General features: G+C 35.0%; 1 protein-coding gene across 1 annotated transcript in view; it reads left to right on the plus strand.

The window, feature by feature from the left end:
• The window catches only part of LOC306647289 (dynein axonemal heavy chain 12-like), a 332,440-nt gene that overhangs the window by 224,510 nt on the left and 81,297 nt on the right, over positions 1–26,633 (plus strand). Inside the window, 10 exon segments of the mRNA XM_079116520.1 lie at positions 170–297; positions 2,500–2,589; positions 2,838–2,978; positions 5,337–5,578; positions 6,692–6,839; positions 7,128–7,273; positions 11,825–12,039; positions 12,882–13,074; positions 20,938–21,130; positions 25,038–25,210. Of these exon segments, the coding sequence (XP_078972646.1) occupies positions 170–297; positions 2,500–2,589; positions 2,838–2,978; positions 5,337–5,578; positions 6,692–6,839; positions 7,128–7,273; positions 11,825–12,039; positions 12,882–13,074; positions 20,938–21,130; positions 25,038–25,210 (1,669 nt within the window).

Here is a 26,633-nt window from a genome sequence, read left to right on the forward strand (position 1 = left end):
TATGCTAGATAATATTTTGCTAATGATTTCATAACCATACAAAGCAAAATAAAACTACAATTTTGAGTGAAAGGGAATACTTAATTATTCCCCAATATTACTTTAAAAACTCTCCTTATTTGAAAATAAACTGCTCTGAAGATGTCTTGTTTTCTTTTGGTTCAGCCAGCTGATATTACAATCGTGAAATCAATGAAGAATCCTCCATCTGGTGTTAAACTAGTTATGGCCGCTATTTGTGTCATGAAAGATATAAAACCAGAAAAAATTTCAGATCCTTCAGGAACTGGAGGCAAGGTAATAACTGGGCACAGATTCAAATCATATTCATGAATATATAGGACTTGTTTGTAATATCAATATCAAATTAAATATTAATAGTACCTAATCCAGTACCATGAAATTAAATATCAGTGGTATCCAATCCAGGAAAGAAGTACTGTTTTTCTGGTTGAATAAAGGAGAATTATCTGTAGAAAACACTTTATGTATTATAGGGAGTATACTGTCTGAAAAATGTGATTCTAATTGCCTTTATCTCCTTTTCTGCCTATGCAGGACTCCCTCCTATCTTGAGGTTGGAATTGAATGAACACTTGTACATTCATAGCTAAGATTCTTAAGAATGTGATACATATCATATAGGTGATTCTGAACATTCAAAAAATTCTGCTTAGTTAAATAAGCAGTATAATGAAGTTGTTAAAAGCATGTGTTCTAGAGCCAGAACATCTATATTCAGAAATCCTGAACATCCTATCTATGTAACTTTATACCAGGTGCTTAACCTCTATGGAATTCTGTGGAAAGAGGATAATCATAGTACCTATATCACAGTGAATGTGTGCATTAAGGTAGTTAATATATATAAAGCTCTTATGCAAAAAGCCTTATAAACAATAAATAATTACAATAAATGTTAGTTGCTATTATAATTATCATTCAAAGCTATATTCCTTAAGAAGGAAGGCATAACATCCATCCATATTACTGATTTTCTTTTCAGGGTTTTATAATGCCTGGGTTTGAATTCCTGACTTAAAATTTTTTTCTTTTCTTTCCTCCTTTCTTCCACCCTTTATTTTTCTTTTTTCTTTTCCCTCCCTCCCTCCCTCCCTCCCTCCCTCCCTCCCTTCTTCCTTCCTTCCTTCCTTCCTTCCTTCCTTCCTTCCTTCCTTCCTTCCTTCCTTCCTTCCTTCCTTCCTTCCTTCCTTCCTTCTTCCCTTCCCTTCTTCTTGCCATTCTATCCTTCATTGAGATAATAAGGAAAATAAATAGGCTCTTGTCAAGTTATTCCCATTTACATGCACCCCGAACTCCAGTCAGGTTTCTGAAAGTAGGAAAAGAATGGTGAGCTAGTTATTCAACATCTTTACCTAGTATGTGACTTTACCCTGTGACTGATAGAGCAATGTATATTATCTCTTGACTTTCCATTTTCTCTTCTTTTGATTTTGCTTGGAGGTAAGGAGATTACCTTTAAGAAAAATGCTTTAGCCAGGTGCAGTGGTACACACCTCTAATCCCAGCAGCTCTAGAGGCTGAGGCAGGAGGATTGAAAGTTCCAAACCAGCCTCAGCAATTTAACAAGGCCCTGAGCAACTCAGTGAGACCCTGTCTATAAATAAAATACAAACAAACAAGCAAAAAGGCTAGAGATGTAATTTAATGATTAAGTGCCCCACTGTTCAGGGTTCAATCCCTGGGAGAAAAAAAAAAGTAAGAAATGAATGAAAGAAAGAAAGAAAGAAAGAAAGAAAGAAAGAAAGAAAGAAAGAAAGAAAGAAAGAAAGAAAGAAAGAAAGAAAGAAAGAAAGAAAGAAAGAAAGAAAGAAAGAGAAAGAAAGAAAGAAAATGCTTGATTGAAAGAGTCAAAGAACAAGGAATGTAAAAGTTGAAGTAATAAATGAAAATGTATTTTCTTTTTAAAAAATTTTTTTTCAGTTGTTGATGGACCTTTATTTTATTTATCCATTTGTATTCGGTGCTGAGAATTGAACCCAGTACCTCACACATGCTAGGCAAGTTCTCTACCACCAAGTCCCAGTCCCAAAATGTACTTTCTTATATGAAGTTGTGATGTCCATGTCAACTTTAAGTTTTCAAAAGAAATGATCACAAATTTTCCTTTCAGTTTTTTTAAATTTTTCTAGATGTTGACAGACCTTTATTTTATTCATTTATTCATATGTGGTGCTGAGAATCGAACCCAGTGCCTCACAAATGCCAGGCAAGTGCTCTACCTCTGAGCCACAGTCCCAGCCCTTCTTTCAGTTTTTTGATAAAATTTTAATGTATAAGTTCATCTCTGTATTTAAAATATTTCATATATTTAACATGTTTTCAGAAGAATCTTAGTTTCCAAGGAGACAAGTTGATATTTCAAAAGCATATGAACAGCTTTTTTGGATAATATGTCTTAAACTTTAAAAAGAAAAATATTATATTTGAGCATTTTTAATTGCACACTTAGTAAGTTTCTATAAATTTTATTTTTAGATATTTGATTACTGGGGACCTAGTAAAAAACTTCTGGGAGATATGAATTTCTTAAGAGATTTGAGAGAATATGACAAGGACAACATTCCAGTGAGTTATATTGGATTTTTTTTCTCTAAATGTGACTTTGCCAAGATATATAAGATCTTAAAAGTTATGTAATGCTTGCTTTATAAAACATAAGGAGAAAGTCCTTTTTTAAAAAATTATCTCAAAATATTGATTTTGGTTTCTAAAGACAGCATAACATTTTTATTCAAATGTTTTTATTACATATGCTTTTTTCACCTATGACTGATACATGTTGAAATTTTAAAATCTAAATCTTGGTTGTATAGGTGACTGTTATGCAGAAGATCCGTGGTGAATATTTGACAAACCCTGAATTTGACCCCCCAAAGGTTGCTAAAGCTTCTTCTGCAGCTGAGGGTCTGTGTAAATGGATCATGGCTATGGAAGTGTATGACAGAGTTGCAAAGGTATTTTGAACATTTGCACATCCATTTTCTCTAAAATATTCCCAGAAACTAAAGCATAGGTATATATTTACTAGTTAAAAAGTTTTTCAAAGCGATTCCAGGAAGAATTTGTCCTGCTGCAGCATAATCATCAGATGTTGATTGTATACCTAGTAGATACAGAGAATATTCCTGGGAGGACCTGGTACCAGTGGTAGTGCTGCAGGAGCATGGATGAGCAGTTGGATTGTCCAGACTGACCTGTAGCTATAAGGCCCTGAGGCAAAAGGAACATTGAGTTTGATGAGGGGAGAACAGAAAGAAAAAGAAAAATCTAAAACATCAAGGGTAAAGTAGCAGATTAAAAAGTGGATTCAGCTTTTTGGATTCTACATTTGAGCAAGAGCATGTATTGTTTGTCTTTCTGTGCCTGGCTTATTTCACTTAATGTAACATCCTCCAGGTTCATCTGTGTTATTGCAAATGACATTATTTCATTCTTTTTATGGATGAATAATATTCCATTGTGCATAGGTACCACAACTCCAACCATCCATTGATGGACACTTACATTGATTATGTCTTAGTGGGAGTCCATATATCTTTTCAATATACTGAATTCATTTTCTCTGGATATATAAGGTAGTTACTAGAGACTTGGGTTATAAGGAGGGAGAGGGAATGGAGAGCTCTTGGTCAAAGGATATATAATTATAATTATAAAGGAGGAATAAATAATGTTCAGAATAGGAAAATATATAAAGACAGTAGCTAAGTAATTGGGGACAAGAGATTAGTGGAAGGGATGATGGGGGAGGGTTGAGGTGGGAATAATGGTATGGGTTTCTTTTTTTGGATAATGAAAATGTGCTGAAATTGTGATGATGGTTGCACAATTCTGTGAACATACTAAAAACCATTGACTTATACACTTCAAATGGGAAAATTGTATGATATGTGAATTATATCTCAATAAAGTTTTTTAAGTTGACTGAAAAGATCAGAAGAAGATCCAGTAGGTTAAGAGGAGATCATGGAAAAATCCCCTGAAGCAATGGTAGGCACTGATCAGGTATCTTTTATAAAGTAGACATTGGGGTCAAGTTCCTGGGAGAGCAGAGAATGGTTAAGAACATTTTGTAAATTTGTTTAGTAAAAGACGTAACACAAACTTTACCCCCTAAAAGGCATAATTCTACCCAGGGAAGCAGGAAATGTAAGTTAAAAAGCAGATGAAAATACACAGTAGCATGTATTCAGAATAAACTCAGAGAACAGAATGAGTGATCAGACTATAACAATTTGAAAGATATTCCTTATTGAGATGTAACATCTGCTTGTGGTGATGTAGGGGCTTTGGTTGTTAGTTTCAGGGGAGTATTATTGAAATAAAACTAATTTCATCTGGGATGTCCTTCCATTGAACATCTAGTCTATCCACATAGTAGTCTCATGGAAGGCTGCTACCTCTCAATTTGGCTAATTTCCACATGTCCCACAGGGCATATGGATTCTTCTGGATCCTTACTACAAAGCAGAGAAGTCAAAGTATTCAGGCTCTTTTCTGTCTTCCCACTTGTATATCCACGCTGCCCCATGTTGATGCAGGAGGGTGGAAGGGAGATAACAATGTCTCCTCTGAAATCCAAAGTAGAAAAGGGAACTTCTGTCCTCTGCTTTTTCAACATGCTTTTCCTTCAGGATTTCGGAGGTGAGAAAGCAGGCATTGCTTAACCGTGCTTTCACTTCTCCCTCTTTGTCTCCTTCATTCATGTTGATGAAGTGTTAAGACTACATTTTTTCTAACTGGCACAGACTCTCTGGTCATCATCTGAATTCTTTGTACTAGTGATCAAGTTGGCCAAACTTCATTTTTGACATGCTAATAAATTAGTACAACAAAATAACAACTTCAGAAAATCCCTTTTTTCTCAACAAGGTGGCTTTTCAATATTTGTTGAGGAAAAATTAATTTTTTGAAACTGAATACCAAGGCTGTCCTCCTTTGTATTTCCATTTTCACAGTTCTAATCCTTGGAGTGACTAGGAGGAAGATCGCAAATTTTTGGGAAGGAAATAAAAACCACCAAAACCAAAACACATTCATGTATTTTAAACACTTGTTATTTCTATTACAAACTTTCTCTGTTCCTCACTTGAGTGGCAGTTTCTTACTTTGTTGATCCAGAATAATTTATTTTGTAGGTCACATCTTGCTAGTCCAGGTGATTTATATATTTTATGAAATATATAAACACTTTTTACTTTTATGTAATTTTTTATTATAATGCATTTGTAATTCATAATACCTATAAAGGAATTATATGTGTAAAGTTTTACATAGTACACATCACATCTGTATATATCATTTCCACACAGGTTGTGGCTCCTAAGAAAGCTCGCTTAGCAGAAGCTCAGAAATCCTTAGCTGAGACAATGGAACTTTTGAATCAGAAAAGAGCAGAACTGGCGGAAGTAGAACACCATCTGGAAAATTTGCAAAAGACATTTCTTGAGAAAACTGAAGAAAAGGCTGCTTTAGAAGATCAGGTGGAACTCTGTGCTAAGAAACTTGAAAGAGCCTCAAAGCTAATTGGGGGACTGGGTGGAGAAAAATCAAGGTCAGATTTCTACTCATTTTAACAATATTAAAGAATGTCATATTTGACTGTGTGACTACCTCTGGATTTTTTTTTTATGATTACTACCAGTTTTATAATGGCTAGTTGAGAATATGAGATATTCTACAACATACCTGGCTAGGCCTCTCCAAAGATGAATTCAATGTTGAGCATGCTCTTTATAACTTGCTTTAAAATAGTTTTTAAAAGACAGTTATTAACTGTTTTAAAAATATTTTTAGTTGTAGGTGGACACAATACCTTCATCTTATTTATTTATTTTTATGGGGTACTAAGGATTAAACACAGTGCCTCACACATGCTAGGCAAGTACTCTATCACTAAACTACAACCCCAGCCCCTAACTGTTTTTAATCTGTGATATGTGATTGTTGGTTATATAATTCTTTCCAATTTTGTATAGGTCCAAATTTTTTTTTAATAAAATGGTTAAAATTAATTCAAAGAAGATAAAACTGATTTGATTTAATAAAGTCAGTTACTTTTCTTCTAATCTACTTATCTGGACTAGACAACCAGCTATTTCATTTATTAATTATATTTGTTCGATGAATAGCATGATAAGGTAATATGTCTTTGAAAGTGTTTTGTAGTGCAGATTAGATGGTTTTGGAATATAGGTTTTTATTGTGAGGGTTCCATTAAATGAGAAAAATATTAATCTTAGTATGTCAACTTCTATACAACTTAAATACAGTTTTTATAATGAATTACAAATGTTTTCTGTTAACAATCTAACAATAAATACTGAAACAAATAGTAGGGACATTAGACTAAATCATGCTGGAGAAAATTATTAGGTAAAATGCTCATGTTTTGTTTGTTTTTGCTTGTTTTGAAGGGCTAGGTCCTGTAAGAAATACCTAATATTCTAATAATGAAAGGCAGATTGTCATTCAAATAACATATAGATATAAATAATAGCATATTAGAAATAGAAGGGATCCAATCTCCTCATCATACAGATAAACAAGTACCCAACATTTCATAACTTTTTGTTACAGAATTTGGTTTGGAAACCCCTTGCCCTTTTATTTATTGTCCTCTCTCATTCCTATTGTTTGTCTCTTTTGCCTTTGGCTAATCACACAGATGGGCTCAAGCTGCAGATGACCTTCAGATAACATATGAAAATTTAACTGGTGATGTCTTAGTGTCAGCAGGAGTAATAGCTTACCTTGGTGCTTTCACTTCTGGCTTTCGACAAACGTGTACAGAAGATTGGAGCAAGTTATGCAAGGTAATTGCTTTATATTTAGTAAATTTTGTTTTAGAACATTCAAAATACGGTTTGAAATATTTTGGGAGAAAGTGAAAATACAGGGTCTTCCTTGCTTTCTTGTTTTTGTTTGTTGCTTCTTTGATCAGGAAAATAATTTTACAGTCCAACTTTAATTCAGTTTTTCCCTCCCTGGTCCTTAAAGTTATTACATAATACTTAATGACAATTAAATCAATATTTTAACTTTAAAAATTTTCCAGTTATCAAAATGAAAGAAAATATCAGATTTTTGTTTATTTCTTACAGGAGAAAAAAATCCCATGTTCAGAGGAATTCTCACTAAGTAAGACCCTGGGTGATCCAGTAAAAATTAGAGCTTGGAATATTGCTGGACTACCAACAGATACGTTCTCCATAGATAATGGAGTGATTGTTAATAACTCTAGGCGTTGGTAAGGAACATAAAGTGTTAATTTTTTCCATTATTTTATTTTAAAGTTTTCAATGTGTAAAAGTTGAAAGAATTTTACAATAAGCACCACTATAGCTTCCACCTCCTACATTCTGTAATTAACATTTTATTTTACTTGCTACTTAAGTATACATGTCTATTCATCCCTGTACAATCCATCAACACATTTTTATGTTTTAGTGTAAGTTACAGATGTAGATATATTTCCCTCAAATACTTCAGCATGCATATCCTTAATTAAGTTCAATATTTGTTTTTTTCTTTTCAGGTAAAATATAAATGAAATATATAAAACAATATATCATACAATGAGTTCCAATGAAAGCATATATACCTGTGAAACCCAAATCTCTATCAAGATACATAACATGAGTACTCCTTAGGAAATTCCTTTATTATCCCTTTCTAATCAATCCTTGCCCTCATTGCACCTTGGTAATCATTTTTTTAAATTATTTCCCATCATAGATTAGTTATGCCTATTCTAGAACTTTCTATAAATGGAATCATGCATTATGTGTTTTAGTGTGTAAGGATTCTTCTACTCAGTGTAAATTTTTTGAGATTCATCCATGCTACAGGATATATTGGTATTTTCTTTATTTTTTTAATTTTTAATTTATTTATTTTTTATATATTTTTTAAATTAAAAATCATAAATTTACATAGGGCAATGTTGTTTGATTCATTCTGTTATTTTTTTCCCTCCCCCCACACCCCTGCCACCCCTCTTTTCCCTCTATACAGTCCTTCCTTTCTCCATTCTTACCACCCTCCTTATCCCTAACCCTAAACCTAACCCTAACCCTAACGCTAACCCCTCCTACACCCCATTATATGTCCTCATCCGCTTATCAGCGAGATCATTTGTCCTTCAGTTTTTTGAGATTGGCTTATCTCACTTACCATGATATCCTCCAATTTCATCCATTTGCCTGCAAATGCCATAATTTTATCATTCTTCATGGTGGAGTAATATTCCATTGTATATATATATGCCACAGTTTCTTTATCCATTCATCAACTGAAGGGCATCTAGGTTGGTTCCACATTCTGGCTATGGTGAATTGAGCAGCTATGAACATTGATGTGGATGTATATCTGTAGTATGCTGATTTTAAGTCCTTTGGGTATAGGCCGAGGAGTGGGATAGCTGGGTCAAATGGTGGGTCCATTCCAAGCTTTCTGAGGAATCTCCACACTGCTTTCCAGAGTGGCTGCACTAATTTGCAACCCCACCAGCAATGTATGAGTGTACCTTTCTCCCCACATCCTCGCCAACACCTATTGTTGCTTGTGTTCTTGATAATCGCCATTCTAATTGGGGTGAGATGAAATCTTAGGGTAGTTTGATTTGCAATTCTCTTATTACTAGAGATGTTGAACATTTTTTCATGTATCTGTTGATTGCTTGTAGATCTTCTTCTGTGAAGTGTCTGTTCATTTCCTTAGCCCATTTATTGATTGGATTATTTGTATTCTTGGTGTAGAGTTTTTTGAGTTCTTTATAGATTCTGGAAATTAGCGCTCTATCTGAAGTATGAGTGGCAAAGATATTCTCCCACCCTGTAGGCTCTTTCTTTGCATTGCTGATAGTTTCCTTTGCTGAGAGAAAGCTTTTTAGTTTGAATCTATCCCAGTTGTTGATTCTTGCTTTTATTTCTTGTGCTATGGGAGTCCTGTTAAGGATGTCTGATCCTAAGCCAACAAGTTGAAGGTTTGGACCTACTTTTTCTTCTATAAGATGCAGGGTCTCTGGTCTGATTTCAAGGTCCTTGATCCATTGTGAGTTGATTTTTGTGCAGGGTGAGAGATAGGGGTTTAATTTCATTCTGTTGCATATGGTTTTCCAGTTTTCCCAGCACCATTTGTTGAAGAGGCTGTCTTTTCTCCATTGCATATTTTTGGCCCCTTTGTCTAGTATGAGAAAATTGTATTTATTTGGGTTTGTGTCCGTGTCCTCTATTCTGTACCATTGAGCTACCTGTCTATTTTGGTACCAATACCATGCCGTTTTTGTTACTATTGCTTTGTAATAGAGTTGAAGATCTGGTATTGCGATACCCCCTGCTTCGCTCTTTCTACTGAGGATTGCTTTAGCTATTCTGGGTTTCTTATTCTTCCAGATGAATTTCATAATTGCTTGCTCGATTTCTGTAAGGTACGTCATTGGGATTTTAATTGGAATTGCATTGAATCTGTATAGCACTTTAGGTAGTATGGCCATTTTGACAATATTAATTCTGCCTATCCAAGAACATGGGAGATCTTTCCATCTTCTAAGGTTTTCTTTAATTTCTTTCTTTAGTGTTCTGTAGTTCTCATTGTAGAGGTCTTTCACCTCTTTTGTGAGATTGATTCCCAAGTATTTTATTTTTTTCAATGCTATTGTGAATGAGGTAGTTTTCCTAATTTCTCTTTCTGAAGATTCATCACTTATGTATAAAAATGCATTGGATTTATGAGCATTGATCTTGTAACCTGCTACTTTACTGAATTCACTTATGAGTTCTAAGAGTTTTCTGGTAGAATTTCCAGGTTCCTCTAAATATATAATCATGTCATCAGCAAATAGGGATAGTTTGAGTTCCTCTTTTCCGATTCGTATCCCTTTAATATTTTACTTATGTTTTAGCCATAATGAAAATACCGAGCTCCATTTTTAGTGTTTATTAATACATCACTTTGGCTACTTAATGGCAAGCTTTATTTTCCCCCAAATTACTGCCTCTGTCAGAAACAGAAATTATGCTGCTTTCTTCAGATTTTCCAAAGATCTCAACTGTAGACTGTATTATTTTCATACCTAAAGTAAGGTATACTTAGAATACAAAAGCAATGTTATAGCTTTATCTCTATTAGGGACGCAACAACCCCATGTTCCAATATTCACATAATTCTATTAAGTAGAATTAGACTTCTTTTAGATTAAACAAAAATCTCTAATTATTGTATTACCAAGAGCATTGATTTAGGCATTACCATGAGCATTGACTAACATTAGAATGTTAACTTATGGGTATTGTTATTTTGTACAATGAAATAAACAATTACTGTTTTTATTTTTACTTATAAGGGCATACAAGGAAGAAAAGTCCCCTTAAACAGAGACTTCAAATATACTAAAAGTATCTATTCTAAATAAAGGGCAACTTGTTAACAGTTGTATGCAAAGTATCTGTGTTGTTTGTAGAATATTTCTGCTTTGTTTGCTGTGGTAGGAAAAGTAAATTTTAACTAGTGTCTGGACACTAGTTATTCTTTCATAGAATTTCAACATCATTTGAACCAAGAAAGAAAACAATCAGATAACTAGTTTGGTCTTTTGGGAAGGAAAGAATAAAGATCACAGTTATCTGGGAGTACCTGATTAAAGACCTTATTTGTAGGCAAAGGGAAAGGAAATTTTAGCCCTAGAAGCTGTTTAAATAGGAGGAGGATATCTGGGAAGCTGAATTCATATGGGACAAAATCCTCTTTATTTGCCATCAATAAGAAATTTAATCAAAATACTCATTTTTGTGACTGTAATGTAAAGAATATTGGATGTACTGTACTGAATACAGAGGGAAAAGAAGTCAGCATCATCACTAAGGAAGAGAAACCATGTTGTATTTTAAATATCTGAAACAGTGATTCATTTTTTTAATTAAAAAATAATCTCATGGTTGTATTTATTTATGGGGGTACAGTGTCATGTTTCAATATTTTTATATAGTGTATAATGATCAAATCAGGGTAATTGTTATAGCTAAACTGCAAATATTTACCATTTCTTTGTGTTGGGAACACTCAAAATCTTCTTGGTTTGCTTGCTATCTAGAAGTATTCAATTAATTGTTGTCAACCATATTTATCCTTCTGTGCTACAGAACCTTAGAAGTTATTCCTCCTATCCATGTGCACCCCTGTGCTCATCAACTATCCTCTCTAGATCTCCCCTCCCCACAATTCTCCCAAACTTTGGTAACCACTGTTGTAGTCTCTCCTTCTAATGAATTTTTATATTTTTCAACATAAAGTCTCTGCTCTACTCAGGAAAAAAAAATCCTATATAGATATCAAATATATACTAGACTTAACTTCACTCAATTTTTACTTTATGGTTCTACTCATAAATTGAGAAAAATCAATCTTTTATAAGCTGGTAAATCCCTTGTTTTACATTTTTAGCAAATAATGTATTATTTTTCATATTATGTTAATCAACATCATGCATTAAAATTTCTATGAAGTCACTGTGCTACATTGGAAAGAGCACTTAGCTCACAGGTTTACAAGGTTCAATTCTTCTCACACTGAACTAGCTTTGGAATCTAGAAAAAAGTACTTCCTGAGACTGAATCTTCATTGAAAAATAAATAAGAATAAAACTCCTTTTCACTTTTTTGCTCAAAGGACTTTTGTAAAAATCCTGGTAATATCACTCTGTATTTGTATAGATTGATGGTGTTATTTTTTAAGCTATGTAATTTAAGGAAATCTCAATATTTAGGTGTTCCTCTCAAAGTTTTTCTTCTTATATCTCTAGGCCTTTAATGATTGACCCCCAGGGTCAAGCCAATAAGTGGATCAAAAACTCTGAGAAAGAAAATCAGCTCAGTGTTATTAAGCTATCAGATTCAGACTATATAAGGACATTGGAAAACTGTATACAGTTTGGAACTCCACTTCTATTAGAAAATGTTGGTGAAGAACTGGATCCTTCTTTGGAGCCTTTACTACTTAGACAAACTTTTAAACAAGGTACAAGGCAGTTAATATTAAGTGTAGAACTTAAATATGATTGGCTTATCTTTGAGGCACGAAAGAAAACCACTATGTAAATTTAATAATAATATTAATAACTTTATCATTGTTACAAGTATAAAAACATTCAAAACCAGCTATCAGGAATGAACCTTGTTTGAATATTCCAAGATAAATATGTTGCCCTCTCTTCTTTGTCTTAACCACTGTTATCTAGACTCTTGTTCTATAGAGAACATAAAGAAATTGAAGCCAACCTGAAATTTCTTTATCTTGTGATCATTGACCACACAAAATTCATTATTATGAACAGTGGTGGTAAATGTGGATTAGAGTTGAGTTTAGCTAAACATTGCCCATCTTATATCTTTTTGCTTATGAAAATTTTGTCTCTGCTAAGTTCTAGTACCTTTAAGAGCTTTAATCATATATAGATTTTTGGACTCATGATTGAAATTTGATGGGGGAATGAAACTCAACAGAAATTGCCTACTATGTGTGAGACACGGGGTTTGATCCTCAGCACTACATAAAAATGGGTAGAAGAAAGGTATCATATCCATCTACAACAAAGAATATTTTTTAAAAAAAGAAACTTTAATTTACGAAGTCCCATAACAACTAGAGAAAATATCCTATACTACTCCAAAATGTGTACTACTACAGAATAAGCTATAAAGTTGCTTACTTGACTCTGTGTCTATGACTTGTCACACCAGTTTTCTATTTCAGATTATTTAGGATTCTATTTGTAGCCTACACAAGGCCTTAAAAGAACATAACAGGAGGGGCTATATGATTTTGGCTCATTTATAATGCATTCGTTTTCTGAAATATAGGTGGCCTTGATTGCATCCGACTTGGTGAAGTCATTATTGAGTATTCCTTTGACTTCAAATTTTATATCACTACAAAACTAAGAAATCCACACTACATGCCAGAGCTGGCTACTAAAGTGTCTTTGCTCAATTTCATGATAACTCCAGAAGGACTTGAAGATCAATTACTAGGCATTGTTGTTGCAAAGGAGAGGTATGTAATTTGTTAGAAACTTCAATATAATCTAGAGAGGAATATTTATAGATCAATATATTTTTGTTTCAGGATTATTTTGAAACTGTTTTTGTATTTTGTTATTATGATTAATTACATAATTCTTTAAAATAGTAATAAGTAAGTTATAAGCCAACCAGGTTATATTGTGTTTTTAGTATGGGTAGTGGAATTCAGGTTACATGCCATGACTTTTGACATATCTTATTGAGCCACAGTTTTCATCCCTAAGACTCTATGCCATGGAGATAGTCAGAAATGTATTCAAAGACTTATATATATTTAAATTAAAAGACTTGTATACAAAATGTTCATGAAGTTAGAAAATGTTTATGATATGAAGGAAAAACCATGACACAAAACTGCTTACATACAATATAGGTAATATTTTATTTAAAATGTAATGGGTGAATGGATATCTGTATATACAAAAAGGAAAAAAAAAAAAAAAAAAGGACTGGAAAGCAGTAAAAGCAGTATACCTGAATGCTAACAGTGATTATTAATGGTGCTGTAACATTATAATTATTTTATTTTATTTATGCTTAGATATTTTTCATTACTATTTTTTTTTTCTTTTTTCTAATTGTAAACAAATGGGATACATGTTGTTTCTCTGTTTGTACATGGAGTAAAGGCATACCATTTGTGTAATCATAAATTTACATAGAGTAATGTTGTTTGATTCATTCTGGTTTTTTTCCCCTTCCCCCCACCCCTCCCACCCCTTTTTTCCCTCTGTACAGTCCTTCCTTCCTCCATTCTTGCCGCCCTCCCTAACCCTAACTCTAACCCTAACATTAACTCCTCCCTCCCCCCATTATGTGTCATCATCCACTTATTAGCGATATGATTCGTCCTTTGGTTCTTTGAGATTGACTTATCTCACTTAGCATGATATTCCCCAGTTTCATCCATTTGCCTGCAAATGCCATAATTTTATCATTCTTTATGGCTGAATAATATTCCATTGTATATATATACCACAGTTTCTTTATCCATTCATCAACTGAAGGCATCTAGGTTGGTTCCACAATCTGGCTACAGTGAATTGAGCAGCTATGAACATTGATGAGGCTGTATCTCTGCAGTATGCTGATTTTAAGTCCTTTGGGTATAGGCCGAGGAGTGGGATAGCTGAGTCAAATGGTGGGTCCATTCCAAGTTTTCTAAGGAATCTCCACACTGCTTTCCAGAGTGGCTGCACTAATTTGCAACCCCACCAGCAATGTATGAGTGTACCTTTCTCCCCACATCCTTGCCAACACCTGTCGTTGCTTGTATTCTTGATAATCGCCATTCTAATTGGGGTGAGATGGAATCTCAGGGTAGTTTGATTTGCATTTCTCTTATTACTAGAGATGTTGAACATTTTTCCATATGTTTGTTGATTGCTTGTAGATCTTCTTCTGTGAAGTGTCTGTTCATTTCCTTAGCCCATTTGTCGATTGGATTATTTGTATTCTTGGTGTAGAGTTTTTTGAGTTCTTTATAGATTCGGGAGATTAGTGCTCTATCTGAAGTATGATTGGCAAAGATTTTCTCCCACTCTGTAGGCTCTTTCTTTGCATTGCTGATAGTTTCCTTTGCTGAGAGAAAGCTTTTTAGTTTGAATCTATCCCAGTTACTGATTCTTGCTTTTATTTCTTGTGCTATGGGAGTCCTGTTGAGGAAGTCTGATCCTAAGCCAACATGTTGAAGATCTGGACCTACTTTTTCTTCTATAAGATGCAGGGTGTCTGTTCTGATTCCGAGGTCCTTAATCCATTTTGAGTTTAGTTTCGTGCATGGTGAGAGATATGGGTTTAGTTTCATTCTGTTGCATATGGATTTCCAATTCTCCCAGCACCATTTGTTGAAGAGGCTATCTTTTCTCCATTGCATATTTTTGGCCCCTTTGTCTAGTATGAGAAAATTGTATTTATTTGGGTTTGTGTCCGCATCCTCTATTCTGAACCATTGATCTACCTGTCTATTTTGGTACCAATACCATGCCGTTTTTGTTACTACTGCTTTGTAATAGAGTTGAAGATCTTGTATTGCAATACCCCCTGCTTCAGTCTTCCTGCTAAGGATTGCTTTAGCTATTCTGGGTTTCTTATTCTTCCAGATGAATTTCATAATTGCTTGCTCGATTTCTGTAAGGTACGTCATTGGGATTTTAATTGGAATTGCATTGAATCTGTATAGCACTTTAGGTAGTATGGCCATTTTGACAATATTAATTCTGCCTATCCAAGAACATGGGAGATCTTTCTACCTTCTAAGGTTTTCTTTATTCTTTCTTTAGTGTTCTGTAGTTCTCATTGTAGAGGTCTTTCACCTCTTTTGTGAGATTGATAACCAAGTATTTTATTTTATTTTTTTTTTTTTGAGGCTGTTGTGAATGGGGTAGTTTTCCTGATTATTCTTTCCAAAGATTCATCACTTATGTATAAAAATGCATTAGTTTATGTGCATTGATCTTATATCCTGCTACTTTACTGAATTCACTTATGAGTTCTAAGAGTTTTCTGGTGGAATTTCCAGGTTCCTCTAAATATATAATTATATCATCAGCAAATAGAGATAGTTTGAGTTCTTCTTTTCCTATTCGTATCCCTTTAATTTCTTTGGTCCGTCTAATTGCTCTGGCTAGAGTTTCAAGGACGATATTGAATAGAAGTGGAGAAAGAGGGCATCCCTGCCTTGTTCCAGTTTTTAGGGGGAATGCTTTCAGTTTTTCACCATTTAGAATGATATAAGCCATGGGCTTAGCATCGATGGCCTTTACAATGTTAAGGAATGTTCCCACTATTCCTATTTTTTCTAGTGTTTTGAGCATGAAGGAGTGCTGTATTTTATCAAATGCTTTTTCTGCATCTATTGAAATAATCATGTGATTCTTGACTTTAAGTCTATTGATATGGTGAATGACATTTATTGATTTCCTGATGTTGAACCAACCTTGCATCCCTGGGATGAAACCCACTTGATCATGGTGCACTATCTTTTTAATATGTTTTTGTATGCGATTTGCTAAAATTTTGTTGAGAATTTTTGCGTCAATGTTCATTAAGGATGTTGGTCTGAAATTTTCTTTCCTCCATGTGTCTCTGTCTGGTTTAGGTATCAGTGTGATATTGGCTTCACAGAATGAGTTTGGGAGGGTTCCCTCCTCTTCTATTTTATGGAATACTTTGAGAAGTATTGGAATGAGCTCTTCTTTAAAGGTTTTGTAGAACTCAGCTGAGAACCCATCTGGTCCCGGACTTTTCTTTGTTGATAGGCTTTTGATGACCTCTTCTATTTCATTACTTGAAATTGGTCTATTTAAATTGTGTATGTCCTCCTCGTTCAGTTTAGGCAATTCATATGTCTCTAGAAACCTGTTGATGTCTTCGAAATTTTCTATTTTGTTGGAGTATAGATTTTCAAAATAGCTTCTAATTATGTTTTGTATTTCAATCCTGTCTGTTGTGATATTTCCTTGTTCTTTCCAAATTTTAGTGATTTGGGTTTTCTCTCATCTTCTCTTCGTTAGTGTGGCTAAAGGTTTATCAATTTTGTTTATTTTTTCGAAGAACCAACTATTTATTTTGTCAATTTTTTGTATTGTTTCTTTTGTTTCAATTTTGTTGATTTCAGCTCTGAGTTTAACTATTTCCTGTCTTCTACTACTTTTGGTGCTGGTCTGTTCTTCTTTTTCTAGGGCTTAGAGCCATAGTGTTAGGTCGTTTCTTTGTTGAGTTTTACTTCTTTTATTAAGTGCGTTCCATGAAATAAATTTCCCTCTAAGTACTGCTTTCATAGTGTCCCAGAGATTTTGATATGATGTTTCTTTGTTCTCATTTACCTCTAAGAATTTTTTAATTTCCTTCCTAATATCTTCTGTTATCCATTCATCATATAATAGCATATTGTTTAATCTCCAGGTGTTGGAGTAGTTTCTGTTTTTTACTCTTTCATTTATTTCTAACTTCAATCCATTATGATCTGATAGAATAGAAGGTAGTGTCTCTATCTTCTTGTATTTGCTAACATTAGCTTTGTGACATAATATATGGTCTATTTTAGAGAAGGATCCATGTGCTGCTGAGAAGAAAGTGTATTCGCCCTTGGTTGGATGGTATACTCTATAAATGTCTGTTAAGTCTAAATTATTGATTGTGTTATTGAGATCTATGGTTTCTTTGTTCAATTTTTGTCTGGAAGATCTGTCCAGTGGTGAGAGAGGTGTGTTAAAATCACCTAGTATTATTGTGTTATGGTCTATTTGGTTTCTGAAATTGAGGAGGATTTGTTTGACATACATGGATGAGCCACTGTTCGGGGCATAGATGTTTATGATTGTTATGTCTTGCTGATTTATGCTTCCCTTAAGCAGTATGAAATGTCCTTCTTTATCCCTTCTGACTAGTTTTGGCTTGAAGTCCACATTCTCTGAAATGAGGATGGATACTCCAGCTTTTTTGCTGAGTCCATGTGCATGGTTTGTTTTTCCCCATCCTTTCACCTTTAGTCTATGGGTATCTTTTTCTGTGAGGTGAGTCTCTTGTAGGCAACATATTGTTGGATCTTTCTTTTTAATCCAATCTGCCAGTCTGTGTCTTTTGATTGACAAATTCAGGCCATTAACATTCAGGGTTATTATTGAGATATGATTTGTATTCCCGGTCATTTGGTTCATTTATTTTATTTTATTTTATTTTATTTATTTATTTATTTATTTATTTATTTGACACGACTTGGTTCCTCCTTTATTTGGCAATTCCTTTAGGATAATTCCTCCCTTTGCTGATTTGCTTCTTTGTTTTTCATCTCTTCCTCATGGAATATTTTGCTGAGAATGTTCTGTAATGCTGGCTTTCTTTTTGTAAATTCTTTAGCTTTTGTTTATCATGGAAGGATTTTATTTCATCATCAAATTTGAAGGTAAGTTTTGCTGGGTATAAGATTCTTGGTTGGCATCCGTTTTCTTTCAGGGCTTGAAAAATGTTGTTCCAGGCCCTTCTAGCTTTTAGGGTCTGGATTGAAAAATCTGCTGATATCCGTATTGGTTTCCCCCGAATGTAATTTGGTTCTTTTCTCTCAAGCCTTTAAAATTCTGTCTTTATTTTGTACGTTAGGTATTTTCATTATAATGTTCCTTGGTGTGGGTCTGTTGTCATTTTGTGTATTTGGAGTCCTATAAGCCTCTTGAACTTGATTTTCCATTTCGTTCTTCAGATTTGGGAAATTTTCTGATATTATTTCATTGAATAGATTATTCATTCCTTTGGTTTGTTTCTCTAAGCCTTCCTCAATCCCAATAATTCTTAAATTTGGCCTTTTCATGATATCCCACAATTCTTGTAGACTCTGTTCATGATTTCTTACCATCTTCTCCTTTTGTTCAACTTTGTTTTCAAGGTTAAATATTTTGTCTTCAATGTCTGAGGTTCTGTCTTCCAGGTGTTCTATCCTACTGGATATGCTTTCTATGGAGTTCTTAATTCGGTTTATTGTTTCCTTCATGTCAGGGATTTCTGTTTGGTTTTTTTTCAATATCTCTAACTCTTTATTGAAATGATCTTTTGCTTCCTGTATTTGCTCTTTTAACTGTCGATTGGTGTGATCATTCAATGCCTGCATTTGCTCTTTCATCTCATCATTCAGTGCCTGCATTTGCTCTTTCATCTCATCGTTTGCTTCCCTGATCATTTTAGTTATGCACATTCTGAACTCCTTTTCTGTCATTTCTTCTGCCATGCTGTCATTGGGTTTTATTGATGTAACATCTAGTTTTGTTTGGGGCATTTTCTTCCCTTGTTTTCTCATATTGTTCAGGTATCAGTGGACCGCTGAGATATTGCAGATTTCCTCTATTGACTTATAATGTCCCTGAAGATTTCCAGTATATCCCTCTTAGCCTTCAGTAGGCTGAAGTCTTGGAGGAAGTTGATAGTGCGGTGCTCCACAAGGAAGCTGCCTCTCTAGGGGTGGTGGCCTTCAGGTGGGGTATATTCCCTGCTAGTGGGCAGAGGTGCCTCCACTTATTGACCAATGGTCATCCAAAGGGTAACTAGGCTGCGGGCTGAGGCAAGGCCTGTTTGGGCCTGTGTCTCTGGTTTTACTGTCCTTGTGGGAAAACCTCACTGGGCAGGGAAGACTCACCTGGTGGGGAGGTCTTGTTGGTCTGTTCCCCTCCTAGGTTCCCCTCAATCTACAACTACCACCTGGGCTGGGCTGCCTTCCTCTGCAGTGTTCCCAGGGACCCAGACCTACCTCCAGGGCCTGGGAGCCTCACCCTTCGCAGACGAGTCTCCTTAGACTGCCCCTCCTCAGAGAATCTGCCCGCAGTCCTGGAACCTTCGCTCCACCCCTAAGCATGTCTCTGTGCGGCTTTTCCACCAAGAAGCCTCCTAGGTCTTGGGACCCTGCTCTGCACCTAATCGCCTGGCTATGTGGCCCCACCTCTGAGCAGCCATCTCGATTCCCGTATCATCCCTCCGAGACCCAGCGACCCACCGCACACTTCTTCCTCCGGACAGCCGCCCAGTGTTCCAGTGCTGTCACTAGGAGTCCAAGCAACTCACTGTGTGCCTCCTCTTCCTGCCAACCGCCATAGCCCTGGGCAGTCACTCCGAGTCCACGTGACCCGCCCCGTTCCTCCTCCTCCTCTGGGCAGCCCCCCGTGTTCAGGACCGGTCACTCTGAGTCGCTGTGAGTCCACGCGACTCACTGCACGCCTCCTCCAGGCAGCCACCTGGAGCTCTGGTGCGGCTGCACGAGACCAAGCGAACCACCGCGCTCCTCCTCCAGGCAGCCCCCCGGTGTTCAGGAGCGATCACTTTGAGTCCAAACAACTCACCACTCACCTCCTCCTCTGAGCAGCCGCCTGGAGCTCTGATGCAGTCACTCCGAGTGCAAGTGACCTGCCGTGCTCCTCCTCCTCCTCCTCAGGGCAGGCCCTGGCATTCAGGAGTGGTGGCTTTGAGTCCAAACAGCTCACCGCGCAGCTCCTCCTCTGGCAACTGCCTGTAGCTCTGGTGCAGTTGCTCCGAGTCCAAGCACTGTGCTGAGTGGCCTCCTCTACGATGCTCCCAGTTGCCTAAGTTCACTGCTCCAGTGGGGAGAGGGGTGTCTCGCAGGCAGCTCTACTTCCCAAAGTTCCCTGTGTTCCAGGACTGCCGCCCCATCCGGGATGCCTCCCCAATGGGAGAGACTCACCCAGCTGCTTTGAATTGTTCCCAAGTCTCTCAATATCTCCTCTTTTGAATCCTGAGTTCTGGAGCAACATGAAATGCAGCCACCCTCTAGTCCGCATCTTGAAACCCTCCCAATCTATATTATTTTAAAAGTGAGAAAAAATATAAAACCCAGAAAGGCTACAGCAAAGAATTGCTTCTGGAAGAAAATCTTTTATTCCTCTTAAAGTTTAGTATTACATGAGTATTCTCATACATCAAGTCAAATTAAAAGTGATAGTATGCAACCATGTGGTGTTACTTCTAATACTAAAATTCCGCTCATGCCTAACAGTGAATATGTCATAGCACATTTTATAATACAGTAAATTGTGTTATTTGAAGTTTCATCCCATCCTTTTTATTAAGACATATTTTAATAATATTGTTTAATACTTAATGATAGCATTGTTAGATTTACTGTGGCACATGTTATTGTCATATTTGACACATACAAACAATAATCTCTTGCTTGAATTTGTTATATGCATGAAAGTATTTTCCCTGAAGTTACCAATCACTTTAGTTTGTGTTACATGTATATAAAATTAATTAAATGTCTATAAAATTTGTACATATAATATCTAAATATAAATTAGATAAATTTAGACTAAAAAAATGTTTGTCTTTTTAGACCAGAATTAGAAGAGGAACGAAATGCTCTTATTCTTCAGTCTGCAGCTAATAAGAAGCAACTAAAAGATATAGAGACAAAAATTTTAGAAACATTATCGTCTTCAGAAGGGAACATTTTAGAAGATGAAAGTGCAATTAAAGTCTTAGACTCTGCCAAAATGATGTCCAATGAGATAACAAAGAAACAGCAGGTGAAAAAAGAATCCTAGAAGTGTTTTGATTCTTAAGATCTTGATTTGCTTCCAGTCCCTAAAGAAAATCATATAATAGCCTTCCTGGAAAAGAAAAAGAATTGATAAAATATGAAAACATAGAAACTAATTTTAAACTCAGAATATCTGAGTTGAATTATTCAAAACTTGATTGGAATGTGAAGAACAAAATGCTCTTATTCTTTAGTCTGCAGTTAATAATGAACAATTAAGAGCTATTGAGAAAAAATTGAGAAACATTATCATCTTCAGAAGAGAACATTTTAGATGATAAAAGTACAATAAAAGTCTTAAACTCTGCCTATATGATATCTACATAGCTATACACAGAAGAAATTAATTCACAGTGAAAGTTTTAAAAATATATTGGGGTTATTATTGGTAAGGCAAACTTGTCAGGTTTACTTAAGTTTTAATTGACTCTTCACGTTATAAGTTGAATTTGAGAATTTGTCTTATATCTGTTAGTGGTTGGAGGTAGAGATGTATGGAGGTAGTTGACTGGATAATAAATTGTTCAAGGAACACCGCAGTAAGGATGTTTTTGATATTACCTTGTCATGTGTTTATCAGAGAAAGAAATATAAGACGTGGGAGTTGCAGGTAGAGGCAGGGAGGCAAGTTGTCTAAGACAATACTGTATTTATTGCGAATTCATCTAACACAGCCAAATGCTATGATTCTTTATAGAGTCATACAGCATTACATGTGGAATAGACCTTAGCTAGCAGTTCTCTTTTGCACTTCATAAGTTCAGAAAACCAGGGCCCACAAAAGTTAGTTGAGGCTCAAGTTTACACAATTAAATAGCACTGCAGAATGACTCGTACAGGCTAACTTTGTAAGTTTTCAGACTTTTCAGTCCTCTTTAGGTCCCACCCAATGAATTAGGTATTCCTTCACTTTGGGATAATTAAAAAATTTTAAAAATCAGAACCGATAGTACACTAAGCCCTTAGTAATCCTCCACTGTTCTCCATTCCAGTCTAGCTCTACTCAAAGGCAGAGGACTTTCAAAATGTTCAGGTACCTTCTCTTTGGATAGGTTTAGTTTTGCATAAATGTGATCATAAGGAATATTTGATCAGGTGTACCCCCGACTCTCTCTTGGTAAACTAATGAAGTAGGTTCTTAGAGTAATATTCTATGGCAGCCCCGACCTGGGACCATGAATAGAATGTTCTATAGTGTTCCCCTTCTTAATTCCTATTCATCAGAGCAGAACAAACAAGCTTCTCATTGTCTCCTCACTGAACTTTTTTAAAGGGGGAGAGAAGCTAAGGAACATTTACTAACTTATTTCCCATTAAGACTCAAGGATAAAAGGAATAGAAATATCTTTTGGTTCAAGTATTTTATCTTATAATGTAAAGGAAATTTACTAAACAGTATCCTGCTGGCTGGGTTCCATTGATTGTTACATAGTTTAGAGCACTATATAATTAGATTTAAAACATTCTGAATCTGGCCCTGACTTCTATGCCACCATCTGCAGGGGAAAGTTCCCCCACATAGTCTAAAACCTGCTTTTCCCTTTTAAGCCAAACTACAAATTAAACACACACACACACACACACACACACAAAAAAAAAAAAAAAAAAAAAAACTAAGGGTTTTGTTCTATAGATTTCAAAACTTAGCCCCACACCAGTGATATTATGACTGAAATTTAGTCCTTTTGATTCTTAAATATTACGGACGGGGATATTTTTACAAATAACGAATTATTCTCTTTTAACATCTCTAACATATTCAGTTATATTTTTGGAAAATGTCTTGTTCTTTGACTTTAGACCATTAATGGCAAATGATTTGTTTAAAGTATATATCTCAATTCTTGCTTTTCATATTAAGGATCCAAATTTAGCAAAGATTATTTACAAATATACTGTTGAGGGACTGAAACTATTCAGTGGTAGAGCTCTTGCCTAATAAGCATGAAGCCCTGGATTCAATTCCTAGTACCACCAAAACAGTCAATCAAGTCATGGAACACGAATTAAATTATTATTTACTATTTTAAAATAATAACAATATTTGGTATTTGGTTTTGCTTGCTACTGTTTTTGATGGTAAAATGTCATTTGGTTGAAAACTCCAGGTTTAAGTAATAGAAGGTTTAAATAGGAACACCAAGATTATGCTTTTTTACATAATATTTCATTAATTCTCATTATTATTAACTTTGTTATACTTATTATAGACAAGATTGAGGTGCAAAATTTACTTTCAGTTTATTTGTGTCTCTATTATTTAGTTTTTGGGAAAGTTTGTTTGTAGGAAGTACAAGCCCATTCAAAATAAAAAATATATATGGTAATTGTGTTAGATTTTCCTCGCAGTGACAAAAATGCCTGAGAAAATCAATTTAGAGGAGGAAAGATTTATTTTGGCACACAGTTTCAGGATCTGTTCTAACTCAGAGGTTTCAATCCATGCTCCATTGATTCTGGGCCTGTTATGAGGCAGAAAAACATGACAGGGAGGGAATGGTCATACCAATTGGGAAGAACAGAGAAGGAGGGAGAAAAAGAGGAAATGGCCAAGGACAAGACATATTCCCAAGGGCACACTCCTAAGAACCCACTCTGTTCTAATCTGTCCCACCTCTACAGTTTCCACCATCTCCCACTAGTCCGTTTGAATTATGAATCCATCAATGGATTTATCCACTGATGAGATAAGAACCCTCAGGATCCAGTCATTTTCTAAAAGCCCCACCTGTGAACATTCCTGCATTGGGAACCAAGACTTCAACTTGTGAGCCCTTGAGGGACATTCCAAATCCAAACCATAACAGAGAATTTTATTTTACCAACTATAGGAAATATCCACATGAATGGAAAGCATTTAGTCTCTCTTTCTTTCTCTTTCTCTTTCTTTCTCTCTCTGCCTCTCTCTGCCTTTCCCTCTCCCTCTATCTTCAACTGTGTTGTCATCACTCTATCTGAGGACCAATTTCTTCTGTAAAACTTTTGTATCTGTTTCTGCATATACTTAACTAGCATATAGAATCCAACATGTAGAAAAAGTACCATTACCTTTTAGCCTAAAGCCCAATTCCACCAGACTTCAGTTTGTGAGACTCAAGTTCTGATTTTCTAGGGAAATTTTTGTAAGTGTATCTTGGGTTTAGTTCTGTCCCTGTCACCTGACCCAATCAATGACAAATAAGGCTATTCAATATAAACATGATTGCATAGGCATCCTCACTCAACAGAGTCAGTAGATAACGATACCAAAGAAAGGAAAGTAGGTTAGAACAGTGCTCTGGGCCTTTTATTCCTATAAAATATCAAACTATCAGATTGAGTTGTCAAGTGAAGTGTTATTATTTTGGAGAAAATTTTCCTTTGTGTTGATTATCTAAGTCTAGAAAAGTTAAACATATGAGAAATTAGTTGAAAAAAAATGTTTTTAATGTATAAAACCATCAACCAGACTTTGTGCTGGGTTCTAGTACACATTAACATCTTAAACATACATACATGTACTTTGCTCTCTAGCTGTGTCTCCCTACCCCATCTGTCTTTGACCTATTAAACAAGAGGGGGCAAATAGTAGACACATGTCAGAGTCAAGTAGAGAATGAGCAAAGATTGATAGCTCTGGCATTTCTCAAATAAAAAATAAATTGTGGCTAATCATGCCTTTAATCTGTTAAATTTAAAATCAAAATCTTAATTTCTTCTCTTCATCCCCTTGCTCTTCCTTCTCTCTAGATTTTAGCATGGTAGAACCCTTTTTGGTAAACTGTACTTGAGTTAAATTCATATAATTTTTCATTGAGTTAAGGGTCATTTTCTTAAAATAAAAACTTGGTTATATGAAAAGTACATAATTAAAATACGTTCCTTACTTTTTAACCTCAATTTTTCTCTTCTAGATTGCAGAAAAAACGGAACTAAAAATAGCAGAGTCTCGAGAAGGCTACAGACCCATAGCTAAACATTCATCAGTGTTATTCTTTAGCATTGCAGATCTGGCTAACATTGATCCCATGTACCAGTACTCTCTCATCTGGTTTGTGAATCTTTATATCAACTCTATTCATGACAGGTAAACCTTTTCTTGCTTCATCCATCCTCCCTAGGTTGAATTTTCACTATTCTTTCCATTTAAAAAATGTAACTTTTAGCTAGATACAGAGGCATACACTTGTAATCCTACCTACCAGGGAGACTGAGACCAGGAGGAAAACAAGTTAAAGGCCAGTTTGGTCTACTAATGAGACCCTGTCTCAAAATGAAATTATTTTTTAAGAAAAGAAGGGAAAAAAATGTCTGGGGATGTAGCTTTGTGGAGAGCACTTGGCCTGGCATGCAAGAGATCCTGAATTTGATCCCAAGTACCTAAAGAAAAAAATCTGTTTCTAATTACTTTTGAAATGTAATTATAAATCATTAAAATCATTATGGAAAAGTGAGGGAAGGAAGGCAGAAGAAAATAAAAGAACCAAAAAAAGATAATTAAAGTCTTCCTACCTTAAGGTATTTTATTTCTTAAGATTTAGGCATAAAGGGATTAGCTTTAGCCTTTTTATTTCTTTTAAATATTTTTTAAAATGCACATGATTTATTTTTGCTGACAACTCCAATTTATTCTCCTCTAACCATGAGGTCTCTAAAAGCCTTCAGTCCCACATTTCTGTCAGTTTGCTGGATATTTCCCCTTAACTCAATTAGTAAATGTACACAGATTTTGGAGTCAGGGATTAAATCTCAAGGTTTCCACATACTATCTACATGACCACAAGCAAGTCAGTTAATGGTTCTATAGTCATCTCAGGTTTCCTTACCCTTAAAATAGAGATAATAGTAGTACTTACCTTTCAGGGTTGTTATGAGAATTAAATGAGACAGTGTTTACAAAGTATTTATAACAATTTCTAATATTTAGTAACAGCTGTACTCATTAAATAGAATTAAAATGTGATTTGATAGAATTAAAATGTGATTTAAATGTGCTATAGGAAATTTCTTTCTTCATGCGTTCTTTGGAGAAAAATCTTAAGTGATTAAATCTCTTAAGATGTCCCAGTTGCATTTTGGAATTTGAATTTACATAAAGCACATGATAGAGAAAGTTTAAGTTGAAGAATTGACATAAATGTCAAACACAAGTTTCACAGTAAGGATATGGAGTAATTGAAATTCTTATACACTACTGGGTGGGATTTTAAAATAGCATGGCCACATTGAAAGTTCCACAAAATATTAAACAGATTTGCCATTTGATCCAGTAATTCTGCTCAAAGAGCATTCAATGAATATGTCTACACAAAAACTGTGTTTTTAGAAATAAAATAATATATATAAAAGTTAATGTGGATTTGTTATTTTCCCCTTTAGTGTGATGATGTTATTCATATGAAATACAGTAAGGCTAATTTTCTTATTTTTATACTTTATTTCAGGGTTTCACTTCATCTTTGTTGACTTTATTATGTTTGAATATATAAACCATTAATGACTTGAAAAGT

Source organism: Sciurus vulgaris (genome assembly GCF_902686455.1).
Source record: "Sciurus vulgaris genome assembly, chromosome: 16".
Lineage (NCBI taxonomy): Eukaryota > Metazoa > Chordata > Mammalia > Rodentia > Sciuridae > Sciurus > Sciurus vulgaris.